General features: G+C 45.4%; 1 protein-coding gene across 15 annotated transcripts in view; it reads left to right on the top strand.

Moving 5' to 3' along the window:
* The window catches only part of Bcas1 (breast carcinoma amplified sequence 1), an 83,939-nt gene that overhangs the window by 20,620 nt on the left and 51,029 nt on the right, over positions 1-12,290 (top strand). For all 15 annotated transcript variants that reach the window (XM_006500381.3, XM_006500382.3, XM_030252200.1 and 12 more), the window contains exon 4: positions 444-1,018. In XM_006500381.3, the coding sequence (XP_006500444.1) occupies positions 444-1,018 (575 nt within the window). The remainder of the gene's footprint in view (positions 1-443; positions 1,019-12,290) is intronic.

Raw genomic sequence — 12,290 nt, 5'->3', positions numbered from 1 at the left:
GTGCCAATGAGGCTGCTAGACACAGGACAGAATCCCATGATAAAGAATGGGTTCAAGCCCAGATGTCTAGGGTATTGAGGGATTGAAAGATCTCCCAGCTCCAGAGCTCCGACTCTAACAAACACACCACGATTTCTATTGGAAAAAAATTAAGTATACACTTCTCTGGATCCCAAGGAAGTAGAAGATGACAGTGGACATTGGGTGTCACTCACGTGGTGCCTGGTAGTGACTTCCCAGTCCTTGGCTTTTCTGCCTCATCAGCCTCAGAGGGTCTCTCTTCCAGGAAGAGCAGGGTCAGGAGGTGTCTACTGGGCTGACAGCAGGGAACAAGGCCGCCCCAGTCTGCAGAAGGGACGTTGTGTATCAAAAGTTGGAGTCCATTATTCACCCTTGAATTTCCTGGCTTGTTGAATGACCTCTGTTTATGTTTGTGTTTACAGTCGACTTGGGAATCAGCAGCTCCAAGGATAATGTGGCTACTTCTTCCCCCAAGACAATGGAGGCCCAGGCTGTGGGCGATGCCAGCGGAAAGAATCTTGGGAAAGAAGCCAAGACCAAGGCACCAGCTGCTAGATCCCATTTTTTCTTGACACTCTCTCGGCCTGTACCAGGACGTCCCGGGGACCAAGGCACGGATTCATCGGCTGCATCAGGGAGGTTTGATGTCAGCCCAAGCGCAGCGCCTGAGAACAAAGACCCAAGTGAGCACGGGGCACTTCCGGTGGCAGCTGCACCAGGGCAGGCTCCAGATAAAACCCCAGGGTGCCCCGAGGCCAAGCAGCAGACCCTCCCTGCCACCGGCCCATTGGCACCCTCACCACCTGAGTCCCAGGCAGAAGCCCCGGCCCAGGACAAGGATTTCGGCTTTTTGAACAGATTCTTTAAACTGGACAAAGGAAGAGAAAGCGCGCCGGTGAACAGCCAGCCCAAAGAAGCGAAAGGCTCGGAAGACCCAGAACAGGCCACAGAGGCTCCTGCCGTGCCAGGGAATCCCCATGGTGTCTCTGCAGGGGAGGTAAGTGTGTGGAAGGCTACCAGCTTCCTCTCCGATGACAGCTTCTGTGGGAGGTGCTGTCGGGCGAGACCAGTACATGTCACCCTACAGTCACCCAAGGTCTAGACAAGGTAAGCTTCCACTACATTCCGCGTAGGCAGAAACATCCGAAGAACAAAAACCTCTGTAGACCCTGTTTTATGTAAAGAAAAAGAAGTGGTAGGTGACTTACACAGAGACAAATCTTGTCTCCTAATCCAAACCCAAGGTACAGGACGTATGTACAGGAAAGAAAGGCGCCGCGGTGGTTGGGGGGGGGGGGGGAGGGGCGGGAGGAGGGGGGCAGGGAGAAACATGACTTCTACAAAGCCTAAACACCAGGCTGCGGATGTAGATGGTGATCGGTGACTGCTTGCCCAGCAGACCTGAAGCCCTGGGTTTGATCCCCAAGGCTCATAACCCCCAGGGATGAAGGAAGGTTCAGGTATTTTAATCCCAGCACTTGGGACGTAGAAACAAGAAAATCTAAAATTCAAGGTCATCCTTGGCTACTTAAGGCCAGCCTGAGCTACAGAGGACCCCGTCTCAAAGGAAAGAAAATAATGAATCGTACAGTGACAGGGTCCAGGCAAATTTTCCAGACAGCTGAAACTGTAAAAAGGACAATAAGACTCATCTACTGAAGCCTCTTGCTACCGATATTTTTCTACGCCCATAAATTTGGACTCCAAGGTCTTCCCGGTGTCTGCTCCCAGACTGTGTTAGCTTGACATACAGTCCAATGAGCAGCATGTGGGGAGGGGTCTGGACTCACACTGTCAGCCTCACTGCAGAAAGCATCGTATCCTGCGCCAAAAGCCCTAAGCTGCTCTTCTTGGGGCTGTGAACTGGTCACCGATAGTCATGATGATTCCAGGCAATTGTTTACGCATTTCGTCAGTGTAGAGAAACTCTGGCTGGGTTTGCTTCGATGCCCCTGGGTGTTGAGAGCCATTCAGAGGTGGTAAGCTTCTTTAACAGTCAGAGGCTTTTAAGGCGTCTGACTCCAGAGCCCGTCCATCACCTGAATTAGGGAAAAATAGAGTTATTTAGAGAGAGAGAGAGAGAGAGAGAGAGAGAGAGAATGAAGAGCTCTGCTCTGCCCGTCTTTGCACGGTTGCCTAGTGACCCAGCCAAATCCTCCGTCTTAATCAAACAAACCAAACCAGCAGCCACCAGCTAGTTCTCTCGTCACAAACCCCAGCACACTCGTTCATTCTTTCAAAGAATCATTTTGAAGTGAGCCGTTTTGAAGTGTTGTTTTGCCTTGTCTGCCTCCTCCTCTGTTGGGCAGGGGTGAGGGACACCTTCGGAGACAACATGGGTGAGGGACACCCTCAGAGACAGCAGCTAGACTTAATGGCAGTTAATGGGTTTCCAGGTGAAACTGCCTTCCAGACGCAATCTGGGTTAGAAACATAGGAAGTATGAATGTAGTCTGGCCCAGGGGGATGTTCGCAGTTAAAACCATCTTTCAGAGTGCCCCACCCTCAGTTATAACATGTGTTTCTTCCTGGATAAAAGACCCTCTTGGCTACACTTGCCAAGGAAACTCCTGTGCTCAGCTGGGCTACCCTACAAATGTCCATGCTTTGGTTGGCAGTATCACTGAAATTTGAAATATTGTCTATCTTGTACTGTGCATGTCTACAACATTTTTTATACATAGTATGAGATAACCGTTTCACCTTCAGCCTACAAACACATGGCTATTTGAATGCATATATATGCACAAGGATTTTTAAAAGCTAAACAGAAAAAGAAAAAAAAAAAGAAGCCCTCTGATCTGTCAAGGTTTTCCATCTGGCTCCTATGGCCTACTTCAGTGTTTGGGGAGAAAACCATTGGTTTGTTTGTTTGTTTGTTTGTTTGTTTGTTTTTTAGTAGAGTGAGAAAAAACAGCTCTCAGAAAATAACATGAATAAAACTTCCCAATCAGTAACATTCTCTTGGATCTAGAGTACCGCCAGGGTGCAGTTGACCAGCATTGACTCAGAATTCTTCCGGGTAAATGAAGCCTTGGGTTCTGCCGAGTCAGCTGTCCCTCCCCCTCTCCCATCCCCCACAGTTCCCTGCCTCCACCCCCACTACCACTGAGTCCTCCTAGCTGGGTTTGGAATTCCAGCCACAATCCCACCAAGATGTGAATCAGGACAGAGGTAACTCCCCACTCCCCACCCCCCAAATCTCCTCCTGGGGGGGAAAAACACACAAATCTGTGTTTTCAGAATGACAATCTTATCTGTGTGGCTTATAAAACTACATTCAGACCATAGCATCATTAAAACAAGGCGAGGATTCATGGACAAGTGGGGCATTTACCACATAGGCCAAAGAAAAGATAAATTATAGGCCTGAAAGCTGACTGAGCTGTGATTCACACAAACCAACTGGCTGGCAGGGACGGGGCTTTTTTTTCCCCCTCTCTCTCCCCAAGTGAACCAGGGTTCTAAGATAAACATTTAATAGATCTCGCACGTGCGCAAAACGATCCTACAATGGCAATCTGGTTTTACTGCTCATAAAAGAAAACACTGGGTGTCTGTTTCTCTCTCAGTCCTTCCAGGGGTATCTTTGTGGTGGGCTCGAGGAGGAGCGGTCGTTGCCAGGAATGGTTCCTCAGGAACTAGAAATGCTTCTTTTTGCTTTATGAATTTATTCAAGTTCTGCGGCGCTTATTTAAACAGGAACCCTGTACAAGAAGAGAAAGATGGCTGGCTTTGGTAGTTCTAGCGTGATCTCATCGTATCCGTCTTCACAACCCTCCCCCCCCCCAAACTTTTCGTTACATTTATTATTTATTACATTTACATTATTATTTATTTGTGGGTTGTTTGTCTGTCTGTCAGCATGAGTACACGCATGCGTGTAGGTCAGAGGACAACCTGTGGGAGCCGATTCTCTCTTTCCACCATGTCGGTCCCTGAATCCGATCTCTGGTCATCAGGCATGGCAGCAGTGCACCCGGACTTGCTGAGCCCTCTCGAAGGCCCCAGCAGACTTTCCTAAGGGATGCCAGCTCCGGGCCCCCAGGTCACTCCAGCCACAGGAACCACAGTCTGAAGAGCAAGCCTGCTGTTTCCGCTCCCTGATCGCCTTCTTTCCAGCACTACGTTCAGAAACGCTGCTCTCCTGGGAAGAAGACAGGCGGACAGTAAAGTGGATGTGGTGGTGCACGCCTGTAATCCCAGCACTTGGGAGGCGAAGGCAGGAGAATCGGGTATTCAAGATTATCCTCTGCTACACAGTGGGCAGGAGGCTGGCCTGGACTACACAAGATCCTGTCTCCAAACCAAACCAAACCAAAACCAACAACAGCAAACAAACAACAACAAAAACTGGGACAGGAAATAAATTTAAATGACTGGGAGGAGAATTTGGAAAGCATTATCTAAAAGGACAAAATGTGTGTGTTTCTGTGTGTGTGTCTGTGTGCATATGTGTGTGCGTCTCTCTCTCTCTCTCTCTCTCTGTGTTTCTTTGCATAACACCAAGCAGTTCTTAGTAGGAATTCTTAGATCTCTCTCAGAAAACATGGCAGAGGAGAGTGCAAACGCACACACATATAAATGTGTGTGTATATATATATATATATATGTTATATATAATATACATATAAATATGTAATATATATTAAATGGCAGAGGAAAGTGGAAACAAACAAATATACATACATGCATACATACATATGTACGTATGTACATGTGCACGTGCATGTGTGCATGCATGTGTGTCTTTGTATTTTACGTGTCTGGGCGTTTGTCTGTGTACCATGAGCATGTGTCACCCTCAGAGCCGGAAGAGGGTGTCAGATCCCTGCCGCTGTAGTTACTGGAGTTTGTGAGCTGCTGTGTGGGTGCAAAGGACTCTTAACTGCTGAGCCATCTCTCCAGCCCTTAGACTTTTACATTTTAAGATTTATTTGATTTCCACTTGAGATCTGATCATTTCCCAGATAGGAGCATGGCTATCTCTAGGAAATTTGTTTCAACCCTGTGTGATGACAACACAATTAAAAAAAATTTTTTTTCAGTACACTTGTCTTTCAAATGACCCAGTTTAAAGTTAATTATTTACTGAGGCACTGGACAACATTTTATCCATAACGTTATTGACTTTCTACTGATGGCATTCCGGGCTTTGTGTATGCTACATAAGCACACTGCATTTGAGTGATCAATCCCCAGTCCAAGGATTTTTTTTTTTTTTTAATTTTAGCTTCCTTTGCAAGAGGAAAGTTTAGAATTGAGAAAAACCCACTAGGTTGTAACTCTCCACCACAGCCTCATGTACCCACTTGCCCACCATGAAAGGGCAGTGGAAATATTGAAATTAGTAGTAGTAATTTCTTTCCCATGATGGCTCAGTAGATGTACGCTTTCCTCATTTGTTTATTCCTCTATGTTTTCTCTATTTTTAGGTGTTTTTTTTTTAATTTAAGAGGGGATTGTGAAAGGGCATTGCAATATAGAAATATTGCAATCCTCCAGCACCGCTTCTCAAGTGCTGGGATTACAGGCGTGAGCTGCCAAGCCTGGTTTGTCTGTTTCACACAATAAAAACACAAAACAAAACAGAAACACAGCCAACATTTCTCCTGTTCGTCCAGTAGGTGGCGCCGTGGGACAAGAGCATCCCGAGGCGCACTGGACATCTGCAGGCCTCCCTTGCCGATCACAGTGGCGCCCACAAGAGATGATTTTCTCTCTGCTTAGTTCCCAAACTCAGCGATCCAGACCTTGTGTGGCAATTGCTCTGAAACAACGCTGGCTTTTCAAACAAGCCTGTCTCCAGCACTGTGCGACAGTGGCAGATTTTGGCGCCCTTTCCTGATTGACATTTCCTGGATTGCTTCAATTGCATTCCTTCCCAGTCCCGCTATGAGCTTAAAACATGAAAATGCACTTTTATTAGCTGGTGTGAATCGGGATAGGAATCGTGGGACAAATAAGAGCATCAAGCAAGCAAACAAACAAACAAAAATCCCTACATCGATAATACATCTTTGATTTCCTTAGTAACTCTGAGCTTTGTGGTTATATGGGGGGAGGGGACGGGGTGGGGATCACAATAACAAACCGTTACCAGTGAGACCCACAAAATTATAATAGTATCTTCTTCGTGCTTGTTAATTTACTTTCTTTTTAGGCAAATAAGTATCTGAATTGTATGTCCTAGAATGAGCTAAACATCTTTTTCTTCCTGAATCTAAGGTCTCCGTGTAGGTGCCAATGATCTGGGGAGAAGAAAGGGAAGTGAGAGAGGCAGACAAAACCCACGGTGCAGTTGTAGCATCCTGCATCCCCGGGGGAGAGGAAAGCCGCATTCCTCACTTTCCTTTGATCCCAGGCAGCACCGGCTCCAATTTCTAGAGATTGAAGGAGCCGGTTGCTGGTTTCTGCACCTTCCTCCAGCTCAGTTCAGAAGCCCCTGCGTTCTCAGCCCTGATTCTTGGTCTAAAGATTCAAAATGAAGTCAGCCCTAGTCCGGCTTTGGGCTGCCAAGACCCTGCTGTCGAGGAGGCTGAGGATTGATTGGCACTTGTCAGAGGGAGGGGACTGAGGATCACAGATGGGTTTCCTCATCGAAAACCTAGTCCCAGTGAGGCAGAGGCGGCCCCCAACCCAACAGATTAGGGTGGCTTATCCGGAGCGCCTTCCTGTTTGCTCTTTGAAGCCAACAGACGGAGGAAAACGCATAGGCTTCTGACATAGGGAATAATTACCCACACCTGTTTGCTTAAAGGTTTCTGGGCATTTCCTGAAGAATACTTCTAGCGTGTCCTGGGAACCTTACTAGTGCGATTAATTGTAGTGCAGACAGTTGAGATTAAGGACAAAGACAGTCCGGTCCTGCAAGAAGCTCTCAGCTGGTGACCTGAGAGCTGGAGCCAAACCCCAGCCTCATTTACTTTGACCCTAGAGACGATTATTATGCTTTCTCTAGTTACACAAGTTGTTTAACCTTTGCTGTTATAGACTGCCCTGGTTGTACTTCTGTTGCTGCATTAAAATATTCTGGGGGCGGGGGGGGGGGGAGCAACTTAGGAGGAAAAGGTTTTATTGTAGTTCACAGTCCTGAGTTACAGCCCATCATTTTCAGGAAGTCCGGGCTGAGCTCAGTCTGCTAGTTACTGATTTAAGGGAGTTCTCTAGTCTGAACCAGTCCAGAGCTCAGCATAGGGAATGGCGCCGCCCACATAGGGCCATGTCTTTGTTCATAAATCAACCATCAAAATAACCCCCCACAGACACGCCCAAAGGGCATCTACATCGAGACAATTCCTCATTAAGACTCTGATCCCAGGTGATTCTCTGTTGCATCAAGGTGACAGTTAAAACCAGCAATGCAGTAATGCACTCTCCTGGCTCAAATCGAGAAATTGCAATCCATACGTTTGTCTGTCATTGCCACTGACTGAATTCTTCTTGCCCTTTGCATTTTAGTGTATCTTCCTATCATTTATTTAGACAGAAATAAAATCTGAATTCTTATTTTTTTTCTGTCTTCCAGAAATAGTAATATAGTATATACACTGTACCACGCTTTTATTTAGTTAACACACTCTTTGCCTGCACATAAAGCGCTTCCTCATTCCTCATGTCTATGAAGTGTTCTACTGAATAGACAGACATACCATGCACGACACATTTAACCTTGACTTACCCATGACCTTTGCCTGTCTGCCCAACTCTTCTGTCACTCTCCCTACAGCAAGCATCTTCTTCCAATTAGTCATTTGACCTGTGTGATGTTAGGTTTAGAATAAACTCTTAGAAATGGAATTGCTAGGCTATTTATTTTTATTTATTTATTTTGGTAAGCAATAACAACTTTTCCTCTATCCAGACTGAATTAATTTATACTTCAGCAGCACTATCTGGGCACCTGTTACTACAGCCTGCTTAATGGAGGTTTTTACGAACATTTGGAATCTTTACTTCCCACTCTCTCTTTTCATGACTTTTAGGTTTCATGTCATAGATACAACTTTAAGTCCAGAACTGTAAGATTTTCTTCAAGTGATTTTATCCATTTGGATTATTCCCTTGAGCTTGGGTGGAGCTAGGATACCAAATTAATCCTGCACACACACATACACACTCGCACATTATACACACACACATATACACACACATATACACACATACATATGCATACACACATGCACACACATGCACACACACATAGACACATGCATATATACACGTACACACACATATGCACATGCACACATATACATATATACACACATACACACATGCACACTCATCTACACACATACATATATACATGCATACACACAAACACACACACATACATATATACACATACACGCATACACACACATATACACATCTGCACACACACACACTGAGTGTTATTTGTCCCCTCTTGTCTCATTAGGATGTTCTTCACCTTCATGGGTTTACAGTCCATGCCTTGGACTCAGGTCCCATACATCTTTAAGCAAAACAGATTGCATGGGTTTTGGACACATAGGAAAACACACAGCAGTGAAGAATGACAGGCAGGCATGGACTTCAGTTCGAATCCATTGCTGAGAAGGTACTTGTGTAAACCTGGAGCAGGGAGATGAGGCAGTTAAGGCATGTGGTGCCTAACGCCTTTCACTGCAGTTATATGGGATGGGGCTCAACCCCAACTCTACTCTTTGATTGTTGGCAAGTGTTTATTCTTTTCATACAAAAATGTCTCCCTCTTCAAAACTGGAATTGTAAGTAGAACATCCTTCATCGGTCCTCCTGGGAACTAGTGTGCCAGACTAGGGTTTTGGGTTGCTACTAATATGATAGAACATATTGTTCTTTCCTTTGCACATTCCCCAGTAAAATCAGTGGCTACAGAATACCCATCATGTGACTGGCTGCAGTTTAATATCATATCATATGGCTGAAGTCTAATATCACATCATATGGCTGTAGTCTAATATCATATCATATGGCTGTAGTCTAATATCACATCATATGGCTGTAGTCTAATGTCATGTCATGTCATATGGCTGTAGTTTAATATCACATCATGTAGTTGTCATCTAATATCACATCATATGGCTGTAGTCTAATATCACATCATATGGCTGTACTCAAATGTCACACGTTAACACTACTTGCAAATTCATTTGACTTTCCTGGGATCATCAGGATTCTGAAGGGCTCATCTCGACTCCTCCAGCAGCATCCCACGAACTTTCGTTCCCTGATGTGGACACAGAGAATATTTCCATCCCCACAGGTCTATCCTCACCTCCTCCCCTAACTCCCAAGACAATGTCTCTCTGTGCAACACAGGCTACATGAGAATTACTGTGTGGCTCTGACTGATCTCAAACTCACAAACCTCCTTCCCCAGCCTCCTATGGGGAGGGATCATCTGTGTGTGCCTCAGGTCTCCCTCCATTCCTCCTAGCAACCACTGATCAATATGTCCTCCATTCTTGTTGCTTTCCCATTTCAAGGCTGTCGTAGAAGCAGGGTCATACGCCATGACTGGTTTCTGATAGACATTTTCCCTTCATAGGCTTTGCTACAGATGGATGCCGGTGTCGATAGATCGATAGCTCCGCCTCTTCCCTCCTGTTCCACTGCGGACTCATAGTCAATGCTGTGGGCTTACTGGTTTGTTGAACCATTTTAAAAATTGTTTGCTCATTTCATCTTATCCCAGTTTGGAGCTGTTATTAATAAAGATACTGTGGACATCAGTGTTTTGTGGAGTTTTGTGAATATAGGATTTCTTTCTCCAGAAGAAATGTCCAGAAGTGTAGCCAGCGCTGCCCTCAACCTCGGTCTGAGACGTTTCTTTCTGCATCAGATGCAGAGACAGCAATGCAGAGACTCACAACTGTTCAATGTGTAGAGAATGACTATTGAGGGATCAGCCCTAAACGGGACATCTACATCACCCAACCCCAAGCCTCAGGGAACTCAGAGGAAGACGGGGAGAGTATAAGAGCTGAAGGGTCGGGAGGGTGCCATGAAATCCTGTGTTCTGAAATGACATGACCTCGCCCTCACAAACTCACAAAAACCATGGTTCCTCGAACCAGACCCTCAGAGCAACAGCAAGATCAGCGAACATTCCAGAAGGCAGCTGGGCTCGATGGATACAACATAAAAGTGAGAACACGCAAGAGGGAAGGGGTCTGTGTTGGGATTGCTTAGGGTAGATATCTCAAGATATATTGTATAGATGTATGAAGTTGTCAAAGAATAAATAAAGATATTCTTTTTAAAAATGCATTTATTTGTGTATATGTGTGTGCTCAAACACATGCATGTGGAGGACAGATAAGTGTATATGTAGACAGACAGACAGACAGACAGACAGACAGATTTAGGAGCCAGTTCACTTCTTCTACCATATGGGTCCTGAGAATCAAATTCAGGTTGACAGCCTTACTGACAAGTGACTTTACCCACTGGGCCACCTGGCTGTCCCAATAAAAGATATTTTTATAAAGTAGAAAGAGGGCTCAGCAAGGGAGGGTGGGAGACAGAAGGCAGAAGGGAGGGAAGGCTGGTTCGGGAGCAGGTTGTGGGCCACACTTGCTGATGCTGGCAGCACTAAAGTTGAATGCTCTCTTGTCCTTGTGGAAAAATTGCTAAGAGATGCCTCCCACCATGACCGCTTCGTTTTGTGTTTCTATCAACCATACATAACTTACATATATCAAACCACCCAGTTTCTCTGTTTCTTTGTCAGCAGCTGGTACCATCACTGTCTTTACCTTAGCCGTTCTGGTGGGGATATTGTGCTAACTCATTGTGGGTTGTTTTGTTTTGTTGTTTTAATTTGTATCACGTATATTTATTTGTGTGTGCACATGTAAGTGGCATGGAGCATGTGTGGAGGACATCTATGGAAGTGATTTCTCTCCTTCTACCGTGTGGGTTGCAGGGATCAAACTTAACTCATTGGGCTTAGCAGCGAGTGGTTTTGATTTATATTTTTATTCTACGTGTATGACTGTTTTTGCCACAGAGGCCAGAAGAGGACACCAGATCCCTTGGAACTGGAGTTAAGGATGGTTGTGAGCCATCATGCGTTTGAGAACCAAATCCAGGTCCTCTGAAAGAGCAGGCAATGCTCTGAACCATGTTAATAATTTCTTTTATATTCTAGATATTTCACAGGACAGAACTGTGATAATGTTTTGGTAGTTTGAATAAGAATGCTCCCCATAGATGCATGTATTTGAAATCTTGGTCACCAGGGAGTCAAACTGTTTGAAAGGATTATAAGGATTAGGAGGTGTGGCCTTGCCAGAGTGGGTGTGGCCTTGCTGGAGTGGGTGTGGCCTTGTTGGAGGAAGGTTGTCACTGGTGATAGGCTTCGCAGTTTCAAAAGCCCACAACTGGCCCAGTAAGTCTTTCTCTTTCTGCTGCCAGTGGTTCAAGATATAGAACTCTCAGCTGCTCTCCAGCACCATGTCTGCCTGGATGTTGCCATGCTCCCCTCCATGATGATAATGGACTGACCCTCTGACACTGTAAGCCGGCCCCAAGTAAATGTTTTCTTAGTCATGGTGTCTCTTCAGAGCAATAGAACAGTGACTAAGATGGTATTGTTAACTTAACAAAAGTTAGAATCACTTGGGAGATGATCCTCTAGGCATGTCTGATAGGAATTGCCTTGGTTTTGTTAGTTGAAGTGGGAAGAACTGCCCAGTGTGGGTGACACCATTCCCTAGGCAGGTGAGCCAGGTGAGTTTCAGTACTTATGTACTCTGCCCAATGTGGGTGGGACCATTCCCTAGGCAAGTGAGGTCTGATGTGTGTGCATTCATTACCCTCTTCTTCTGCCTTCATATTTAATGGGATGAGCTGCTTCAGACTCCTGTTGCCTTGGATGCCCTGCCATGATAAACTATGATCTGGAACTGTCAGTTAGAAGAAACCCTTTCTCCTTTATGTTGCTTTTGTCAGAGTGTTTTTTCACAGATACAGGAAAGGAAGCTAAGATGAGATCGCTTATTTTTGGTGAAGTCCAATGAGTGGGCTGTGATTTTGGAAACTAGCCAGGACACTCCTTAGTAAAAAGGACAGGGCTGGTCTTACTTGGACTAAATCATCCATCTGCTCATTCATGTGTTCTTTTTGAGCATCTGCAGGTGTAAGTTATGAGCAATGGAGACAAGAACAAAGCTCCATTCCTATTCTTGAGGGGAAAGAGGCACAGGGAAATGAGTGTGTCCTATTTTTAGTACAGTGAGGGATTTCTCCATCTCCTT

Source organism: Mus musculus, chromosome 2 (genome assembly GCF_000001635.26).
Source record: "Mus musculus strain C57BL/6J chromosome 2, GRCm38.p6 C57BL/6J".
In the NCBI taxonomy this organism is placed as follows: Eukaryota; Metazoa; Chordata; class Mammalia; order Rodentia; family Muridae; genus Mus; species Mus musculus.
This window is presented reverse-complemented; position numbering and strand designations above follow the sequence as displayed.